Source organism: Atractosteus spatula, chromosome 4 (assembly GCF_055471065.1).
Source record: "Atractosteus spatula isolate fAtrSpa1 chromosome 4, fAtrSpa1.hap1, whole genome shotgun sequence".
NCBI classification, from domain to species: Eukaryota; Metazoa; Chordata; class Actinopteri; order Semionotiformes; family Lepisosteidae; genus Atractosteus; species Atractosteus spatula.
In genome coordinates this window covers 55352024-55375096 of record NC_142709.1, presented here as the reverse complement: position 1 = coordinate 55375096, position 23073 = coordinate 55352024, and the positions used below count along the sequence as shown (strand labels likewise).

Sequence of the window (23073 nt, the reverse complement as noted above, 5' to 3'; positions counted from 1 at the left end):
CCCAGGATGAATTATCCCAGAAGACAATTAACCTACTGTACCAGTATGTCTTTGGACTGTGGGAGGAAATTCCACACAGAGAGAAACTCGTCTGAAATTGAACCCAAGGCCCCAGCACTGCGAGGCAGCAATGCTAACCACAGAGCAACAAATCTGCCTTGCTCTATTCAAATCTGTGTTAAAAGTGTGAACGCCAGAACATCCTGGAACTATGCAGTTCTCAGTTTCACACATGATAAAAAAAGTTAAGACTGTTGCAGAAGTATAGTTGTCATTTCAGTGGGAGGGCTCCAGTTTTCAGGTTTTATGGATGACTTCAAATAGTGATTAATCTTAGTTACCTTTTCAGTAATTAAACCAATATTTTAACTCATTAGGTAACAGAGCTACAGTAGATGGAAATAAAAATGACTTGGTGGCTTCATAAGGCGGTGACTAAAGAATTTTGCCTTTGACGTTTTTGGGTCTAGGTATGTTCAGGTTTGTGTTTGGTTTAGTAATATTACTTTTAAGATGGCAGAGCCCAGGATCAGTTTACTTGACAGCACTGCTTTGTGAAGACATTTTAGGAAGTAAAATAAAAACAGTGAAAATAATACTGGATGACAGTACAACGTTTGTTAAAATTTTATTTCCCATTATACAAAATGTTTTTGTTCTCTGAAAAATAATAGTAAATTTGTTAATCTCTCTTTTCCCCAAGATTTTGTCACTTCTTTCATGTACAGTATATACATACATTGGCACTGGTTAAACATTTAAAACAATACAGCAGATGATCAATAATGAGAAAGGGACAGAATAAGGCTTAGATTTAACAATTCTTTAAACTTGATACATATACAGTATGCTTTTTTTTACATTCGATATACTTGATTTCTTTATAAAAATAATGTTATTTGCATTCCTGTCAAGTCATAAGATTAAATCTTGTTATAAAAATGAGATGAGTAATAAGTTATTGCACTTTTTAATAAATCATTCAAATGATCACAATCAATATCTTTGTTTGATTAAACTATAAAACAAACTATGCACCTTGCCCTTTTAAATCTGCTAACAAACAAAGCAGAAGGCATGGAAAAAATATCATATAAGGTCTTTTAATCAGAAAGCATTGTTAAACGTCCAATTAAAGTCCAGTGTTGCATATATATAATCTCCTGGCCACTGGTTTCCAATAGAAGTCCACACTGCAGCAGTGGGAGTGGGGCTGATGACCTGGCCTGCATTAAACCAAATTCACCTGCTCACTAGCTGCACTCCTCAGAACTAGTGCTTGAAGACACTTCCTTTTCACTATGCAACCTGAAGACCCCCAGCTATGCAAGCATTTGGAATTTGCAATTGGCAAACGGGTAGGTCTAAACACAATAGGCCTCTGTTAGGAGTTCATTAGCCTCAAAGATAAAGCAGCTTTTCCCAGCTCTGATCCAAGTAGCCACAAATCAGCACGTAAGTTAGTCCCCTGCTTCAGACTGGCAGTAAAAGTGAATCATTATTCCAGTTAACAGTTCACAAGGACTAAGCACTGGGAGATCCTGTGGTCCTTCAGAACTGGTTCAGAGAAATGAGGTATAATGTCCAGCGATGTCCTGCAGTAGGACTGACCCGCACTGTCACAACACTTCTCTTGCCCAGTCCGCAGGCCACAGTGATTTCCAGTATAAATTCCAGTTCAGCTCCGACATACCTAAAGCAAACCTCTCATACTTTAAAACGTCCAGCTAGAAGAACACTGGGTTTGCTTTAATAATTTTGAGGGCTCTGAACTAATAACTGTAGGAAGACTGGATCAGGCCTGAGTGCACCTCGACGAAGGTGATGAACTCTGTTAAAAGTTATTTTTAAGTACCGCTGAATTCATGGTCACCTGTCATGAGGAATTCTAAACAATTAATTAACATTATTACTGTGCTTATTAGCTGTTGGAACCAATAACATTTATAAGAAAAAACCCTCTTTCTAAACTTTTATTACTGAACAGTAATATGATCTTTATAAGTAGCTCATAATCAACTGTAATCTCTAAATTGATAAACTCCTTGCCATGTTGTGTATTGTTGTGTATTATTACTGTGGTAGAGTTGTGCAAGAGAAATGTTCCTGTTCCAGCAGGATACAAAGAGGAGAATAGCATGGCAGGATCTTACAGTGCTTTGGGACACAAACACTGAAGTAGTGCTCAGACTACAAAACAGAAGCTGTCTTTACTCGCACTGCAATGCCACTTTCTCCAAGAGGATCTGCCAAATATTTTTCTGAGAAATTCTGGATCCACAGCTTTGCTCATCTTTTTCTTCTTTAGGCATGATAAACACTTTAAATAATACAAATAATCTTCCACTTATGATATAAATTAAATGGATGTTACTTACAGTCTTACAATGATATGTTTAATAGATTAAAAATTGTAAACCTTTTAGTGTCATATACTGCTTATTACAGCAACCCCCCTCCAAAGTATAACAATTAAAGAAGTATAGCAATACATATTTAATCGTTATCCAAAGTATAACAATTAAAGCTTATTGTAGTTAAAAAGGAGGGGTAGTCACTCCTAATCAATAATTATATTTCAATTAAAAAACCGTAATACAAAACTATAACTGGTAATAACAACAAGAATAGCTGTCAACATTAATATAAAATGGCAAATGTTCCAAATGTTGCGTAAAAACATAAGATGACATAAGAGACACAGAGATGCAGCCTTTGTTAGAGGCTTGTTAGCAGTGGTCTATCGTCATGCTCTGCCACGCAAGGTCAAGAGAAGAAGGGAAGGGATATTTCCCCAGATAAGAACCAAAAAAATAAAGTCACAGTGTACATAGCCTGAATTCCCAATGCATAGATGGGGGAATGACGGATGGGGGGAGTGGTGTCGGGGGCCAGAGGAATCAGGAATGTGACCTGAAGAGATGGCTGAATGGCCTTTAAGCAGGGCTCACCAGGGAAGGAGCACTGGATGTGTGCAGGCAATCACAGGACAGCATGAGCAGAGATACTGCCGGGTAGAGAAAAGATCTGTTCAGCTTAGAAAGGCTTTTTTTCGGTTCAGCCTAAATGACAAAGACACCAGTCTGCCTCTAGTGCAGCACTCTTAACGATCTACCTTTCACTCTGGGTCTGCTGGTCCAGGGAAATGGATCAGCAGTTATTTCCATTTGAGGTTTTGCCCAAATGCAGGCTAGTGCACAATATGTACCATCCATCTGAACACAGGGCAACGTGCTTTAAAGCAGACTGGAAAGCCTGAAATGGAATGAAATGTGTAAGAGGATAATAGGACCGGATTTCTGAATGGGCAGCTCAGGGTGCTCGGAGTATTGTAGCATTCAAATGTAGATTTTGTGTAGTTCTGCCCTGGCTGGATTTGACAGGTGTCAAAGAGTCCAAATATGAATCCATGCAGTGTGTACAACAAGCAGACTTTTCCCTCCCTTTAATATCTTAAATTATTCCATCATCTTAGCTCAAATGTAGTCGTTCACAAATTTGTTAGAGAAAACAGGATGTCATCACTCAGACAGTTAACTTTTCCTTTTAGTTCTGCATGAGGTCAAACCCTAGTCACACATACAGTAATGTCTTATGGTCACCTCAATATGGGGCAAACCTTGACTTTGACTGAAGCAAGCTGGAAATATTCCCATGTCAAATCCTAATACAAGAAGAACTAAGAGAAACTAAACTTTAGACAAGATCCCACGTGAGGTTTCCCATGAAAAAGCCATATCCTGTCACCCTCCACAGTAAATGCAAGAGTAAATGTTGGATGGACCACCAACAACCAACACTCATTCTGCTTTGTCTCTGCTATTGGCAATGCTTGAAAACAATGACACAAATATTAATTGTGATTCCTAATGACAGCCAACAATGAGAATGATGGTCAGCAACAGCCCCGTATTCACATAAACTTGAGTCAGCAGTCCAGTACTGCTTCACTACTGTGATAAATATTATCCCAGAGGCTGCAGCACTGATCCTGCAGAGCCCTCAGACCAGTGGGTACACTATAGTAGATGAGCATTAAATGACCAATTTATGAAGACCTAGAATATGTTCCTCCTAATCGATTCAGCAGGTGATTTCTTAAGATATTTTAGAGATATTCGGGGCCAAAGTCCAAATACCCTTCAGTCATCAAGAACCAGTGTCTTTTCAATTAAACTGATTAGTTGCTTAGTTGATAAAAAAAATCACAGGTGTTCACAGTCTTCAGAAACTGGCAACCTATAAGACAAACTGGATTAGAGCTCTCCAGGACAAAGATTTGAGGCCCTAGTATTATACTAACGGAACAAAGCTAGCAAACAAAAAGAACAGATATAAACATGATTTTTTTTAAACAACAGGAAGGACATTTTTTAGCTATCCACAACCTAAAAAAAAATATGCATCTCCAAAAATCTGTATCTTAACTGGAAAACTGCCTTCAAAATGAACTATAAATTAAAAGCAGGTAGTAAGCTGCACTAGAGACAGAAGTCATGCAGACATGCAGGTGTCTTGATTATTTAGTCCACTGGAAGGCTACTAAAATCTGTGAATTTAATAGCCTTCCAGTATAAAAGAGTGAAAACATTTAGAACAGCCTACAGTTAGGGAGGTTGTGCTGTGTTTGTTACAGCAACAGCAGCAGATTCAAAGGTAGATGTTGCCGTACATTGAAATCACCAAAATAAAAAGAAAGTTTATCTGTTACAGTGTTAAGTGGTAAAATTTAATTATATTGAATTACTGATGCACATACAGTAATTGCATTTAAATGTTACAGTTATAAACCATATCTGTGATAGAAATACAGGTTCTTAATCTGCCCCCTCACACCACTCCCTAATACAAGTGACTCTAATCCAGAGAATGGAGTGCGGATCAGCTAAGAGGATGCAAACAACAAAACTAGTCTGAAGCTTCTTAGGAATACAAACTCCAGGATCTCAGAATGTCTGCTGATAATACATGCTTCAGCAATACAGAAACTGCAGACCATATCAATATACTATACTGTGCATACTGATTACAAGCAACCATTGCCTCAGTGCACAGTGCATGCTCTAAACGGGCAGCAGTCTGCAAAAGCAGTCTCTCTGCTGGTTGTGTTTGTGGTTTTCGGGTCCTTTCCAGTCGCATATTTCATCATCTTGCCTCTTTCTGTCCCTATCTATGCACTAAGGTTTTCATTTGTACCTTTTCCACCTTTGTGCCTGACTTTGCTGCAGGGCAGAGGGGGTAAATAGCCCCTTACAGGAACAGGGGTATCTGTCCAAGTGGAGTGATTCTTGCTCCCTTGCAATCCTGCTAATGGGTTTTACTGAGCACTAGACATAAAAGAACCAACCGGAAACAAAGAGGATGCTTTCAGATCTCATCCACTGAAAAACTGGATATAGTGGGAGAAGTGGTGTGCTGCTTTTTCACATTACAACAAGCAATCGGATCAATTAAACATGCATTCTAGAAGTCAGTTGTAGACATACTTGTTTACTGTACATCATTAAAATAATTAATCTTTATTATGTACGCAAATCACATAAAATTAAATTGCTTCCACTTTCAAATGCTATGCTCAGTTCTAGCTACAGTGCAAGACCATTAGAAAAGTTCTTGTCAAGTTAAGATTAAAGCACTGTGAGGGTACTTCACAGGGCAAAAGAATCGAGTCTCAATCTGCTTCTTATTGGACAGAGAGTCAGTTTCACTCATTCTCCTGCCTCTGTCCTTGAAGCTCAGAGCTCTCCTTTAGAGGCAGACTTTAAAGGTGCCCTTTAAGTTGGCTGGCTAGAGGTTAAAAATGTACCATACCGGTCTCACTCTCAGATCATCTCTTTGAATTTGCCTAGACTCAGATTGCTACATTATACGTTAAGCCTGTTTTTTTTTCTTTCAGCTGTAAAAGTTGATTAAAAAAATGGTAAGTGCTCTTTATCGTAAATATGAGATCACAGAAACCTATGGGCTGCAGGCATCAGCTGAAATCAAACAGCTTAAGTCTTTACTAGTGACAGGTGGGAAAGAGTCTTTCTGTCCAATTTGAGGATATTGGGAGGCCGCAGAAGAGCAGTGCACAAGACAACGGAGAATGGGGAGGTGGAAGGAAGGTGTTTAATCATAAAGGCGAAGTCTTACACAAGGATTCACTGTGCAGCTGCTATTGATGCAAAAAACTGTTGAGGTGCTGGCTGTTGATTTGCTTAATGAGCCTTTGCAACCTCATTTAAAAAAGATCTCCACTGATAGAAAAATACAGACTGAAGAACCTTTACTCAGTACATCAAAACTTTGTGCAGATGTCTTCCCTAAGCTCAACATCTCCAGGACAATACACCACAGTCCTTGGCAGAGGATATGTGTGTTGCTTTTTAATAGGTTTTTGGGGCCGTTCTCCTTCAGACAGCAGCAGCGTGACCTGATTCAATCCAAAAATCCAAGGCCTCCATTTAACTGTAGATTTATACATTCGTCAAGGTGGGTCAGAAACACTGTGTTGCTCTGGCCTGCTGTGGCAGATATGTATGGACACCTGGAAACAGCACAGCCACTGGAAGACCTTTCAGAACAGGTGATGTTCTGAGCAAGTATGCTTGCAATGGCTGAAATGCAATTCGAAAACACTTCTTAGGTACTGTAAATGTATTAAAACTATACATTATAAAAGGATAAAAAAGAGGTTACCAAACCCTTTTTCACATTATGCATTTGTTAAAAATATGGGGCACATTTTATGTACATAACCTGGCATGGGTATTGATTATATTTGTGGACTCATGACATCTAATGAGACTTAATCCAAGCACATATCATTACATGGGATTTGCCAACAGAGTCAAAAATGCAAGGACTGAAAGACTTACAGAAATATTACACATGAAGAAGTACAGTGTGCTTGGCTTGATTAAATTCTGGAGTGGGTGATTGGCTATCGCTGGCTATATCTGCAGATTGCAGATCACTAAAGATACATTCATCGGATGCCTGCTTTAGTACATTGAAGGCCACTTATGCTGCTTGTTGTAGATCACTAGAGTGAACGTGACACATCAGGACAAGAGCGACTTCAGTACTACACACAGCAAACTAGCCGGGATGTCCAATAACTGTGAGCATCTCACATGCGTGGTTACAGCTCCAACATTCAGTGACCAATATGGTCTTTCAGTGGGGAAATCTCTAAATCTCAGACCACCATCTTTTTCCAGCTCGTTGCTCTACGCATTTGCAGGGTTACAGATTACGGATATCAGTATCAGGTTATTGCACAAAGGTTATTATCTCAATATATCCCCTAATATGGGCACCCACTGTTTCTCAGCAGTTTTATTAAAATAAAAATTCAACATGTAGCTCACACAAATGAAGATGCCTTCTTTCTGCAGTAAATGTGTTTTTTTGCTACAGTCCTGAACTTTTAGATTGCATAGAGAGATCCCCCTGAATACTAATGCCATTAACAGGACAATGCTGGGGGGGGGGGATACTGGATTTGGCAAAAGCCCCATACTGCACCAGATGGGCACAAGAAAGTCTACAGGTTCATTAAGGTACTGGCCACAAAGTAGAACAAGCCACCTTTCTTGTGTATGGAACAGCAGCTTACGGAAATGGGTTTTGCATTCACAAGCACAAGGTCTGAGGATTGGAACAACAACAACATTGAAATTGAAGATGAAATAAATGCGAAATGTAGACATTCGCTTTGTGCTCCCCCACCTGTACTGTTCTGGCCCCCCTTTGCCATCTTAAGAGATGACGTACAGTGCGTCCCACCAGGTACATACTTCAGAACTGCAATTAAACACTCACTGTGTCGCAGCGTGAGGCATCTGCTAAGAAAGGCTAATACTGTAATCTACACACCAAACATCTCATGCTCACTCACACATTATAACAGCATGCTCATTCTTGACATGACATTGTTACGATCACCGGTAGCAGTTTCCCCCATGGTCAGTACCAGGCATTGTTGCCAACTCCATTAGGAAACGGCAGCACGTATCTGTAGTCTCTGGTCACCAACCCAGTGCATGATTACACTACCTAGAAGGACCATGCATTATGCTTTTTTAAAAAGGGAGAACTTTAGATACACCCTTTTAGGTGAAGAGTACAGACCCTCAAACCTCCCACGCTGAAAGAGAGCTAGACAATGCAGGGACCTTCCTCTTCCTTGCCAATATTCTTCCCCACTTTAAAATTCTTAGTCCCATGTCCAGAGATGCTGTTATTCATTCACCCAGATAAAAAAATCATATTTCCATCCATTTTCTCTTTACACTCACACAAACATACGTGTGCATATTGTACTGTTGTACTAGGATGCCTATATTTACGTCTTTTCTTGTGGTCGTTGACAGTGGGGCTTGTGGATGGGGGCGAGAGGAGAGACTGCCTGAGGCGAGCCTCCCTCCTCTCCTCCCCAGTGCAGTAAAGTGGAGTCAGTGCAGTTGTCGACGTTGCTCCCCCTCTCCTCCTCTCACTGCGATTTCTCCTCCGTGTCAGAGGGGCTCAGTTCCCGTGGCAGGGACACGTGCTTGTGGCGGTCCCACAGCTTGTGGATCTCCGTGGTCTCGGTCTCGCTACTGCTCGTGCCACTGTCCCGGAAGCTGGCCAGCGGAGGGCGTACCTTCACGCCTTTCACCGTCACCGAGCCCTCGATGGCCTTGCGCAGCTGCAGGGAAGCGGGAAGGAGAGGAGAAAGAAGACAGCTGGTGAGAGGGGCTGTGCTGCTGTCTCTACCGCAAAATTTAAAGCTCACAGATTGGGAAATCTGGTAAGAAAAAAGTGTTCAGCTCTTATGATCAGTTAAGCACAAGCTAAGCTGTTCTTGGATATTCTTTTCCATGACACTGGAATTTAAGCATGAAGCAATTTATATCCTTCTGTAGGAGAAAAGCAATATATGATCACAGTATGTGAATGTAGGAACATATTTAGTTAAAAATTAGTTATCTGCTAATTTGTCAGTTAAAATGGTTAATATACAATACAATGTACAGCATTAATATTATTAGAAGATAGTCATTATCATCGCTAAGAAGTACTACACTAAATCCGTCCCACTCCTTTACTCAGATGATTCACATGACTTCTTAAAGACCAGTTTGTCTGTCATACCATGGAATGGTAATGCATTTAGATACAGCCTACATTTCACATTTCAAGAATTTTATGCAAACACCCCTTGAGCTTTTGTACTTACGGTACCAGATCTGCCTTTTATTCATTGTGCTGCAACATGATTTTAAACATTCTTTCTTCTTTTTTTTTTTACCTTCGGTACTAAATCTAACAGGTTGAAAACATGTTTACAGGCACCGTGCTGATGCACAGGTGCTGACCCCTCCAGAACTTGAATACTGAAGTGGGCCCTCAGAGACTGGAGGCTCATAAGCAGGGGCAGCTCACCAATACCCCAGTTAAAGGTGAAATGGCAACCTTATGAAGAACATTGAATTATTCATTCCTGTAGGTTTTTATGTTCTACAGTATATTACTATCTCGAATGATTGATAAACATGCACATGCATTTGTCTTGGCACAATCAAAAAAGCATGATGCTTCAGACAGAGCACATCAAGCAACCTAATGTCACTTCTTCTCTGGACAGACCCTCCTGCACGGCCCTCAGTGAGACAATGCAGAGCAGAGCAGAATGATGCAAGAACGCTCTACTTGTTTCTGTCAGCAGCGACATACCATTTTTAGATGACTTTTGCTTATTTAGAAATCCTTTAAAATGTGCCTCTTCAAACAATATTTCCAGTGGCATCACATGACACAATATTGTCTTTTGACGTCTGTAAAAAATTGACATGTAATGTGTCATTCCTAGAGGCAGTGGAAGATTAGAATGATCCTGCTAGATCATGGGTACATACAGAAACGATTTGTCCCAATCATCTGAAAAAATAAAAACTCCAAGGGGTTTCATGTTAGGCGCCATATCAAACCACACTGCTGAACTGCAAAAGAGCAGTCAAAATTAAAAAAAAAATGCTGACAGTTCGAATGGTTTCCGGGGAACACAAAACATTTGTTTCTAATACAGCTGTAAACTCTTCCCCATTTTTAAATGAGAAGCTTAAATAGTTCCATCCCTTTCATCTAGATGTCTCCAGCGGCATTAATTGTTGTCAGCAAAAAAAGAGTGTGCAAAGTTAATCATGAGGACAGCTCTCTAAAAATTAAGCAGATAAAAGTCTTAAGCAATAAATCTAATTAAGAAAACATTTGGAAGTTGGATTTACTAGTTGGCAGAAACCTGGAATATTGTAATAGGACATGGTGGACAACAGGTAGTAAATGTAAGATGAGAAACCGTATTCTCATTCCAATGATTCTCAGCAATCTGAAATTCTTAGGAGGACTCTTGTTTAGATGTGGGAGTCACATTTAGTTCCTGGAGGGCTATAGGGTTATCTTTTGCTCCTTCACTAAATCACTGGGTAGTTATTTAATTGTTTAAATAACTGGACAAATTCAACAAGTCCATTCAGATATGTACAATAACTGAAATGCCATGACTGAAGTGAGTCTTTCATTATGCTTAATATTTAAGATGTCTAGTTGAGACTCTGCAGCCATTCAGAACACTCCTAGGTTAGAAGAATGATTGTATCACAGTGCTAAAATACTGCTCTTCAGAAACCATGTGAATAAGCATTCACATAAAAAGGACAGCTTGAAAGGATACAGTATGGAGAGTATGCAGAATAAATTTTTATTTCAGATGTAAAATACTAACAATGACATTGGCAAAAGCCCAACATTGTATACCAATCTGTAACATATTAAAATAGTACTCCTAAAAATAGTCAAATTAGTCATCCATAGTACTTCAGAATGCATGGTAAAAATATTGGCCCTTTGCTTGATGTTTTAAGTAAAGCAGAGGTACAGATGTTTGTGCCTGTTCTGATTTGTGCTTGGTGTTGTGCCGTACTTGTACAGGGTCAAGGCTGCTGTTTGTAATTGGCAGGGATTCTTGATTTTATCCAGTTGTGTTTCTGACCACATCCACGCCGAACCCATGAAAAAAAGCCCTAGTTCTGTACAAGCTGTCGATAAGACTGGCAGTGCTCTAGTGGTGGGTCTACCCTGATCTTAAATGAAAAAGCACAGGGAAACACACAGCGCCGTGATCCTGAGCCATGTCAAAACAGCTGTCTGGGCTGTCGCTGTAATCTTCTGTACCATGAAAGGCAGTAAAAACAAAATCCCAAGTACCTCACAACAATGGGAAATAATGAGCTGATCTTGTTCATTAAAATTCATAACCTGTTAGCTCTGTTTTTATATTAACATAATGAGCCACTCTTATACACATGCACAAACATACACATAAGTGCACACATATAATTAACAACAACAAAAAGAGCAATTGTAAAGTAACCATGGCCTTCTCAATGAAATGAAATTGCTTTGCATAATTTCTCATACATTGTCTGCTTGTCTTCATGCAACAAAAGGGAAAATGTCAGGGAGAGTTTCTCTTTCTTGCTTAGCAACAATTGCTATGTTCCAGATGATTTAAAAAGACTAAGTATGGCATTTTTTTCTCCCATAAACATATAGAGGTTCTTGAAGCAAGCCTATCATTAAAAATCCCTTTCCTTTTACTGTTTGTTCCACAAATTGAAACCAGAAGGCTACAGAATTGGATAAAAACAAATTCATTCTGGTTCCCTAAGGGATGGGAGTTGCAGTTTGTTAATTGCTAGAGGGATGAGGCTGCCTGATCTACGAACAGGCTTGCTCTCTCTGCACTGCAAGCTGCTGAGCTGTTTACAGCTGTTATATCTGGAGGCATGCAAGAAGCAGCCTAGGAAACAAACTGAAGACACACCAATTCTGATCTTCAGCTGAGGATATTCATTTACACTACACACATAATTGAGATAAAACAAAATTGACCATCTTCAGGCAGGATCTGAACTAATACATTTCATTACAGAAGGCAGAACACTCCATGCTGAACTTTACTCAAAACGACAGCAGTTATCCTGAGATCACCAAGCCAAAGGACCCTTTGTGCAATCTATCTGGACTGCACATGGCCTTTACTAGCACCTACATTAATAATAAGAAGAACTATATTCATAAAGTGCTTACTTCCCAAAGGACCCCACAGTGCTTCATCCACCACTGTGTAGCACTAAACTGGGTGATGTGCAGCAGAAGCACAACAGCATAGCAGCTAAAGTGGAGAAGTGACGAACTGCATCACCATTTGAAATGCAGTAAGATGGGAGTCTAAGCTGGAGAAGCCCAGAGTGTAATTTAACCAGGACACCTGGGGTAACACCTCTACCCTTATAAATTGTCTCTTTGATTTTTACTAACCAAATAGTCAGGACATTGGTTTAATGTCTCATCCAATGGACACCACTTCCTACAACACACTGTCCCTGCTTACCAAACTGGAGCCCTGGTTCTGGAACTTATGGCCTAGAGGCCCAGCTCAATACAACTTACTGCAGAAACCTGATTTCTTTTAGACGTTTACCATCCCAGTACTGACCAGGTCCCGCTTTGCTTAGCTTCTGAGATCTGACAAGATCAGGTCAGAAGGCGATAACTACTGTGTTGCACAGTCCCTCTCTCAGCTGTGCAGTAGTTTCCTACCTCTTTTAGGGACACCACTCCGATCAGTCTGCCGATACTGGTGACGTATGCATGGTCCAGGCCCAGCAGGGAGAAGATTGTGTGCGTCTATGAGAGAAAAGCACAGAGGACAAAAGGCTTTACAGTCGGCACTAAACTGAGCCAGTGCCAACCAGCCTTTGGCATGGCAATAGGTAATTAATCTCAGACATAATCTTCATCCTCATCTCTGAATTCCCTGAATCGATAATGAAAGATACCAAGCGGAAAAGACTGCATTGTGGCTTGATCCTTTTGACAATTACTGATCTCTTATTAGCTTCTCCCCACCTGAGAGATTACATGTTTTTGTAGTTGTTTAGATGCTTGTATAGGAAAGATGAATTCATTTATTCTGCTCATATTCTTATTCTGGCAGGAAACAGAGAGTGAGCAATTCTGACAGAATAATGCATTTTCTTTAGCCTGTTATTTGCAGCATTAGCAATGTTTTAGATGTCAAACTGCATGAATAGGGTGTCTTTTGTTCCGGGCAGAATAACCTTTACCCACCACAACATATAAAATAAATAAAATATTTTGATTGCAAAAAACGTCAGATCTTTGAGCTCAATATTGAGTACACACGTCTGTACCAACTTTGCAAACAGCTTGATGCAACTGTTACCCATTCATTTTGGCAGATTTGCTCAATCTAAGTTTCTTGGTGATTGCTTATGGACCGTATTTTTTAAGTCCTTCTATGGATTTTTAATATGATTTAAGTCATGAATTTAATTGGGCTTCTCAAGGACAGTAACTGTCTTATTCTTCAGACACTCCATTGTAGCTTACTGCTAGATCATTTTCCTCTATGATTTGCCTGTACTTTTCTCTATTTTCCCCATCAGTCTTGACAAGCTTCCCGATTCCTGCTTAAGAGAACAGAACTGTAGTATAATGCTGCAGCCACCATGTTTGATAGTAGGGATGGTTGGGTTTGCATGCATGCAATGTAATGCTTTCTATTAAGATAAAAACTTTCCAATTTTGTCTTGTCAGACTAAAACGTTCGCCGCAGTTTTCACTACTCAGATTGTAGGGAAAGCCTGATCTAGGCAGTGTCTGGGTTCCTTCAACCTCTTACTGATTAAATTCACCATCATCAAATAGGTATTAAAGGTCTTTAAAATGTTTCATATTCCCTTCTCTCTATCTCTTTATGCCTTTTTAGAACTTTATCCCTGCCTTGCTTTGAAAATTCCTTAGCCTTTATGATTGAGTCTTTGCTTGAAATTCACTTCTTGACCAAGGCACTTAATAGAGACGGGTGTTTTTGTTCAGAAATCATGTAAAACACCATTATGGCACACTAAAGAGAAGTCATTTAGGTAACTGTGTGGCTCCTTAAGGCAATTTTGTGCACAAAAATCCATTGAGGTTTCCCACGGAAAAGGGTTTGAATACATGTGCACTCATGACTTTTCCATTTTTCCTACCATTGTACTACAGTATGTGCAGTAGGCTGAGCATATAACAAATACTGATGGCTCCTTCAAAATGCACCAACTGCAAGTTTTAAAGCGAGAAGATGTGAAAAGTGTGCAAGGGTCTGAATACCTTTTGCTAAGCACTGTAAATATGGAAATAGAAAGAAATAAAAGCGTGACCAAATTAATGGAACTCTTTTTCGGAGGCCTCATTTGGCTTAACAGCCCCTTTCTGTAAAATATTCATGGGAGAAATTCAACAGTGTTTTATTTGGGATGCTATTATGGGAGATTGATAAATGGCTCTGTCTGCCCATGCAGGATTCCAGTGTTAAAGGTTTAAACAGCAGGCAGAGCTGCCCGCCTCATATTATGAATTGTGCACATTAAGGCTGCTGCAGTAAACAAACGGAAAGGAGAAGCATTAGGGGAAAAGAGTGAAATAAAAGAGTAATACAGGAGGTTTGGGAGGGGAAGGGTAGATATTTGTCCCCGTATTTCTCCACAAGGTCTACTTGATAGGAATTCAGAAAGGGATAAACAGCATTTCCACAGCATGTGACTGCCTCAGTGCCTCTGGCTCTAGTGCAGATGCATTAATGTCATGTGATGCTCCAACACTAGCAAACACTTGGCTATAAGCGAGACAAAATATAGGGAGAGGGATGTCCATAAAACAGAGAACCTGCAACTGACCTCAGGGGGACTGGCCCACATTCACATTTCACAGGCAGGGCCAGAGAAAGCAGCACTCTTCTGTCAAACCGAGCAGTACACCACCACGTGTTGCCCTAGCTGCTTCAGTGACAGAACCTGTCACCTGCCTTTTCCAAATGAACATCGACAGCCTCTCTTTTTCCACGTGCTTTCGGCCTGTCCTCTCTCCGGCATGGCTTATTGACAGAACGGGCGCAGTGCCCATGTGGGGCGGGCACTGACCTCTTTCTGAGGAGTGCTAATATACTGCTGCAGCTGCCAAGCTACAGCAACTGCCTTAGTCCTGTATCTGGAAGTGGTACCATAGCACAGGCCCATGATGTTACAGTGTAGAGAAATAGCAGAACGTAGTCTTTGTACCAGTTTTTAGCTGTATATCTTGCAGGGGCTGAAGTGCCTTACTAAAACAAGAAGCAAATGCCACTCAAACACAGACACTTGCATTTGTTTTTTCAAAAAGATCATATCTTGGTTAGTGCATCGAAAAGGATGAAGGCAATACTTTAGCTAGTTGTAACAATGACAGGCCCTGGGGAGGAGATGGGGTCAGACACGGGAAAGGACCTACCTTGTGCAGAGAGGTCCGCTCCACTAGCTGGAAGGGGGCAGGGTCGATTTTGCAGTTGTTGAAGTTGACCTGCTCATCTAGCTGCCTCTCCTCCCACTCAGCAATCTGGAACAGCAGGACAGGGGAAGGTAAGAACGCTACGCAGAGACCATCCATACCAGCATTCAGAGAACAGCGGAATAATTCCAAGAAGGATTTTGAAACCTGTCCTGGGGAGCTCCGAACACAAATCACCAGTGGCCAGGTGCAGAGGTGAAAGAACACCCTGCAAGCAGAGAGCTGACCTCACTGGGCGTGTCTGTGAGAAGACAGAGCTCCTAAGACTGGCTAGTTTACTACTTAACACAGTATGAATCTCATTTCCTGCCCATACTATAATCTCACTTCAATGCATCACGAACCATTTACTGTTAATTTTTTCAATATTCTCCTCATATCACCAGATCTGCACCAAAAGTTCTGTTCACAAACAGTTCAGTTTTTTTCACCATCCTGAAGGTGATTTCTCCTAAAAACACCCTCGCCCTTAGCCACAGCCCAGGCTTGGTGCATTTTCTGTCATTCTGGTTTGTTGGGTTGGAAGATTTTTTTCTTTCTTATAAACCTTAAAGTAAAACAAATAAGGGTAACAAAACTGTATATTCAGCAAAAGGAAGCATGCAGTACAAACCCGCAGAGTATTCAGCTGAAACGTGAAATTTAACAAAATGCCAAACGCCAGCTGCTCTTTATCCCCTGTATGAAAGCACAAACTCCCTGCCCGACCTGTATCTTGTACTTTTGTATGTCCGTGTCCAGCCCTTTAGCCACTGATTTCATGACAAGCTGGAGGAGGTCAGATGTGCAGTGGAGTGAAGGAGAGTGATTTCTCCCCAGGGGCGTGCGTCTATGTTGAATGGAGCAGGGCTGAGAGAGTAAGGGCATTTCCATCGGGAGCAGGGAGAGAGTTACTATAGGATACTCAGGTAGCATAGTAACATTGCCCATTACATTACAGATAAAATAAAAGGTTTCAAGGAGTTTGTCTTTTATCGGTTGAGTGATAACCAGAATTAAAAAAAAACGCAGTCTCCTATCATCACCTAATCACGTCTGTCACTCTGTAGCATGGCTCACAGACTGCTGTCTGACAAAGAGTTTCTTTGAGTCAGTCATCAATAAGATAGTCCACCTTAAAACTACTATCTGCTTTTGCTGTGTTATACAAATAAGATATATAATTTGATGTGCTTCCAGCAGAGTCCCAAGTACAAAATTAAGAAACAGTATTTTTATTTTAGTAATGGTGCTGTTAACACGGAACCTCAGTGGGAAAATTGAGCTCTTTCAGTATATTTTGGGCAGTGCCAATTTCAACACAGCAGAACCCTAAGTAGTTTTAGCTACTCACACACACAGAGCTCTTAACCACTGACACACACACAGCTCCCAGTCCCTCAGTCTTAACAACAGATACACACACAGCTCCCAGTCCCTCAGTCTTAACAACAGACACACACAGCTCCCAGTCCCTTAGTCTTAACCACTGACACACACACAGTTCCCAGTCCCTCAGTCTTAAGCACTGACACATAGCTCCCAGTCCCTTAGTCTTAACCACTGACACACACACAGTTCCCAGTCCCTCAGTCTTAAGCACTGACACATAGCTCCCAGTCCCTCAGTCTTAAGCACTGACACACACAGCTCCCAGTCCCTCAGTCTTAACCACAAAATTGGTTGGCTACAGTATATAATAAAAACAATTGGTGATTCTAAATTTCCATAGAAATACTGCTGGACTGTAGCCCTCAAAGCTCAGGATTAGGGACCCCTGCTCTCCCCAGTTTCTACCTACAGTATACTAAAGGAGCTCCTGCGGCCATATTTTCAAAGCTTTTCTCAAGTCTAATTTAAACCACAAGACCTGAGACTTGCCCGGTGACTAAATCACACATGTGAATCACTTTGCTGTAACTGTCAACCCAAACTACAGTATGATCTTTCACCTTATACAGCACAGTAATTCATACAAGTTTGGCTGAATTATACCCTGTTTTATATTTGTTTTCAGCTTCTTTAAAGACAACATTTTCAAGTTAGTGTGAAATCTGTATGAGACGGTCAAGGGGATTTGATACATGTATTTAAAATCTTAAAAGGCACTATCCAGGCCAACCTGAAAGAAAGCCTCAGGAACTCATGGAAATCAAGAGGAAGCAACACTTAGGGCTTAAAACCAGGTGGATTTCTGCAAAGAAAGGATTTAAGGGACCTGGAAGAAGCTACACTTTTGAAATGTATCCAGGGACTCTCCCAGGAAAATACTGCATCCTACAATCAGAAGTAAAAAATGTCAGATGAAGCATGCAATTTGCTTCAATTAAAGGTCCAATTAGCATGTGAGCAAATAAAGCCACTAGACACTCAGGTCCTGAGGCCCAGAAATGAGAAAACTCAATACTTTTATGCCTTTACTCCCAGCTCTAGTTTAATAGTGCAGTCACTTTCTTATACCACAGGGGTTTATAGCCACTTAAACTAAATCGGTTTGCTTGTATAAAACTCGGTATTAAAAATTGTTTTGTATTTTCTGTTTTATGACTGACAGTTGAACTAAAGTAATAATGAGAAAAGCTGAACTGGTCTGAAATACAGTTAGCCAAAGCCAGAATTGATTTACAGAGCCACTTCCCCAGTTTAATATCATCCGTTTCCCCTACCAGTACGGGAGGCCAATAGATGTGCATTTGTGAGCTGTCAGGACTGATAAACTCTGAACATTTCATAAACTGTGACAAATTATTCTGCAGATATGAAATCAATACACCTCCCCGCCACAGATAATGTGCATATTCTGACCTTTTGCGCCCAGAAAAGTGAAGTTCACATTAGAACAGTGAGAATGATTTTGGAAAAACAAATAATTAAATATCCCGTTAACAGTGTGCACATGTATATTGCAGTGTTGTAATTTAGGATGGGGAGGAAAGCTGGGATGAACAGCAGCACAGTGCCATTTCAGGAGATCAGTGTGGAAGAAGGGACTGCACGATGTGCAGCACTGTATGAAATTGTAACCATGGCTGCGAGCTCTAATTTTTTACTTTTATTCCTCCCGGCACTGCTTGTTTTTAATCGTCTCTAGTGCCAAATGAGCAGATCGATTAACAATAGAAACAATGGCTGCAATCCTGAAGTTTCTGCATTTGCACATTTTAACAACGTCCCTCTAGACAGAACCTGTGTTTCTTTATGCAACTGAGCTGAGATCATAAATGCTTCATCACACCAGCACAATGATGAGGGTTTTCTTGGTTAATGTATACTGTAGCGACACTTTCCAACTGTGTAACTGCTTTATCCAATACAGGGTCATGGGGGAGCCGGAGCAACGGGCATAAGATGGGATACACCTTGGATGAGATGCCAGTCCATTGCAGGACTGACACACAGACATAAACACACAACCTACAGTATGTCTTTCAGGCAGAGCTGTGACACTGTGGCTAAGGATCTGCGCCTGTGGCTGGAAGGTTGCCAGTTCAAATCCCGTGGCCGGCAGAGGAATCCTACTCTGTTGGGCCCCTGAGCAAGACCCTTCGCTCCAGATCCAGGGGCGCTGTACAATGTCTGACCCTTCGCTCTGACCCCAAGCTTCTCTCCCTGTCTGTGTGTCTGTGTCTCATGGAGAGCAAGCTGGGGTATGCGAAAAGCGTATCTTGTCAGTATTAACCTATAGTATTCCAGCAGGCATATCACCCCGCATCTCACAGCGGGTAGCCCACTGAAGCTCAGCAGGTGTGAGCCTGGCCAGTACCTGGGTGGGAGACTTCTGGGAAAAACCAAGGTTGTTGGTAGAAGAGGTGTTAGTGTATAGTATAGTGTAGTGTATAGTATAGTATAGTATATACAGTATAGTGACGGGAACACTATACTATAAAAACGTGCCGTCCTTCAAATGAGATTTAAAACTAGGCATAACCCTAACTGGGCTATAAGCAGTGGTGTACCACAAGAACCCTATTTACTTTAATGTTTCTTTTTTCTGATTTATCGGAAGAATTCAGATTCTAGTTAGTAAACTAGTTAATGCAGATGTAGATGGTAGGAGCAGCAAACAAACAGCGTCAAGAAAATTACTTAATGACAAATCATGTATCGGGTGAATGCATGGCAAATGAAATTTAAGCGCATGCTGCAGGTACGGACAGACAGTAATATTATATAGGTGATTCTGAGCTGCAGGAAGCTACACACAAAACGTATCCGGTGTTTATTTAGATTATTATATGTTCCCATCAAGACAATAACAAAGTAAACAGAATGCTAGGCTATATAACAAAGAGCGTTATAATGTATGTGTGGAAAATTATGCTGAAGCTTTACAATGCATTCGTAAAACGTCATTTAGAATATTGTGCTATGGTTTGGTCAATATATCTTAAATATGATATCATAGCTTTAGAGTTTAAAGAAGACCAGCAAGAATGATTTCTGGTCTCAGGAGATTGCCATTACCAAACAGGTTAAAGTAAATAAATCCTGCATCTTCAGGATTTAGATCTACAGGATTGAGAGGTGACTTGATCCAAGTACTGTACAGTATATGCAATCCTAAGGGATAGACTGGGCCAACCCAAAGGACTTTCTCAGAAACAGTAGTAGAAAAAAACAATCATACAAAATATTAGATTCAGTACTATTTTACCGTTTTACTCCTGTACCAAATAAAAAAATGAGCTGACAGGCTTTGGTGTTATCTTACTTATGACCTTAAGACGGTCTACCAACTTCTACCATAACTTCCATAAATCCCAATGAATTACCAATGCCTCCCCTTTCTCCATCCTCCCAGACACATAGGTTTGTGGTCTGTGACTAAATGAGCTAAATGACTGGCATTAATGAAAAGCAACAGTGATGAAAAGACAACAAATTAATGTTATCAATGTGCTAAATGAGTATCAATGCAAACTGCATTGCACAGAGGGTTATTTATTTACACGCTGAGACGTGTGCTGTGTTGAGTGTGCTGTTACTGGAATCAGCGGCTGTGCTAGCTCACAACAGGCACGAGAGGTAGAACTGGCACAGCAAGCACTGCGTGAAAGCAGGCCAGTGAGGCCGGTGGGTACTCATGGCTGCCCTCCCATGATCTCCACTGGCTCTCCCTATCCAATGTTCCTTAACACATCCAGAGACAAAGAGGGAGAGAGAGTAATATGGAAGTGGGGGAGCATGGGTGAAAAGCAGAGAACGATAATGTTTTAACGAGACAGAGGAAGAGATTGGAGGAGGAGAAGAGCTCACAGCAAGAGAGCCTTAGTCCTTTGGAACATTGCATGACAAAATCCCAGCCTTGGCCACCTGCACTCACAGACTGACCCATATCCCCCTGACCCGTAAGAACAGCAAGAGAGGCTGCTCTGGACGACACCGAGCTGCTCTGTACTGCCCTCTTCTGGGCATTTCCACTCTGTTAATCCTGTGCTGTCTCCTGCAGTAAACTTTCTACTACTGTTTTCTTCCAAAAAACAGAAACCCAGGTTAGCATGTTTTCTGTAGGAGATGGTTTCCATGAGGACAAAAACATTACAACTCTTTGTTGCACGCAAGTGTAATTTTGAAAACGTATTTGTTTTCCTATATACAACAGATGGCATCTCTGTATACATACAGTACCTGCAAAAATTCTAGTCCTCTGATATATACATCATTATATATACTATGCAAAAATTCTATATCATATAAATTAATAATGATAACGATGGAGTCCTTTCACTTGAGAAAGCACGCCTTCATAGAAAGGGAATTAAAGACATAGACATTGCAATTTTATTCTCCTGTGAAGCACCATCCCCTTTGCACTTCAGTGAGTAAGTACACAGTCTGTATGTTTCTTATTCAAAATTCAGTTTTAGACCCCAGTAGAGAGGCACAGAGCAGACAGGCTGCAAATGTGTTCTTACCTCTCTCACAGTCATGTCGTCTTCTACATCGGCATCGTCCTAGAAAGAGAGAGAGCAGAGAGATTGAGAATGGCCTCTGGCAACCAGCCCGCCTCACAGAGAGTGCCGACCCCTCTGTCCGACTCACATTGGACCTGTATTTCGGAACAAAGCCATGAACAACAGTACAAGCAGTAGACAGGAGTGAGAATGGCAGGGAAATGAAATGGCTCCCATAGCAACACGGAGAAAGGCAGACATGTTCAGAGCTTCACAGGTGTCAAGAAGAAAAAACAATGAGGATCATTCAACAACATATTGAATTATACGTTAATCGGCACTAAATGAAAATCAAAAAGGAGTAACTGTTTCATTAGGAAAGAAACAAAAAATCAAATCAATGTGATGCAGTTTCTTTCATGCATTCATGTACAGAAAATCTTGAAACAATTGCAAGCAACTGGCCTGTCAATGAATAGCTCACAGAATGATTCCGAATATACCCTCAGTATTACCTTACCCAAGTTGTTTAATTATATTCACTACAAGCTGTCATGAACTAATCTCATTCACATTAAATGTAGAACTGCGATCTCCTGGACCATATCCAATCAAGGCACTGCTGGTTTTCCCTAATTGGTTGCTAAATAACAGTACTAAATATCTGCCAATTACATATATTAATTCATGTATCTTGGGAATTGGGGTGGCACAGAAATGCAGTGGTTAGCATTGCTGCCTTACAGAACTGGGGCCCTGGGTTCAATTCCTAGGGTGCTAGCTGTGTGGAGATTGTTTGTCCCCACTGTGTTCATGTCTTTTCTGGGTGATCCAGTTTCCTCCCACAGTCCAAAGATATACTGGATAATTGGCTTCTGGAACAACCGGCCCTGGTGTAAGTGTGTGTGCCCCGAGATGGGCTGGAGTTCCGTCCAGGGTGTGAACTGAAGCCATTCGACCCATTGCATTTGCTTGGTCTCTCATCCAGCTGTATCTGGAATGACCTGAAGGAAATCAACTCTAACACAGCTGGACAGTTTGTTTCAGGCTCCCAACACCCCTTGTGTTCTCAGACATGCAGAACATTTACTGTCCCCTACTGTTTCCCCACCGATTCCCAGAGTCCCTAGCATTAACTTTCTCAATGTGCTTCAGGATTTTGAACACCTCCGTCAAGTCTCCTCTTAATCTTCTCTGCTCACAACTGAAGAGACTTAAAATCTTTTAACCTGATTTTGTATGACATACAGTACGTTTCAGACCATTAATTCATCTAGTCTCTGAACCCTCTTCAGAGCACCAATGTCATTTTGTAAAGTAGTGAACAGATCTGTGCACCATATTCTGTAAGGTAGACCTGCTTGATCTGTTTCAGATTTAGGAATAAACACCATGCTGCTTACAATGGCTGCAGTTTCTTTCTCTACAGAGAACAGGACCTTTAGATTTGTTTGTGCTTTAGTAGCTTCCTTAAAACAAAGAAACACCAGGCCATTCAGAAACTTGCTCTGATTTGAGCACAGAACCCTTCTGCCATGATGAGAGACAAGTGAATTAACTGCAAGGTCCCACTTACTGGCCACCGGACCATGGCTTTCACACCCTTCCGGCTCTCTTTTTCCGTAGATCCAAAGTCAAAATCAGTTAAAAGGGATGCATAGCATTCTCCCCACAGGTTTCAAAGGCCAGTGACCTCCTGTTACCATTTGAAAGTAACCCACATTGCAAAATTAGGCTGTCAGCCCCAGTGTAAATTAATGAACCTTGTTAATGAAAACTG

At 41.0% G+C, this 23073-nt stretch overlaps 1 protein-coding gene across 1 annotated transcript in view; it reads right to left on the bottom strand.

The window, feature by feature from the left end:
• Positions 1-614: 614 nt before the first annotated feature.
• LOC148836622 (chloride channel protein 2-like) overlaps positions 615-23073 on the bottom strand; it is a 281173-nt gene continuing 258714 nt past the window's right edge. Inside the window, exons 25-28 of the mRNA XM_088914194.1 lie at positions 21315-21353; positions 15364-15468; positions 12631-12717; positions 615-8674 (exon numbers count right to left, since the gene is read on the bottom strand). Of these exons, the coding sequence (XP_088770320.1) occupies positions 8480-8674; positions 12631-12717; positions 15364-15468; positions 21315-21353 (426 nt within the window). The 3' untranslated portion in view covers positions 615-8479. The remainder of the gene's footprint in view (positions 8675-12630; positions 12718-15363; positions 15469-21314; positions 21354-23073) is intronic.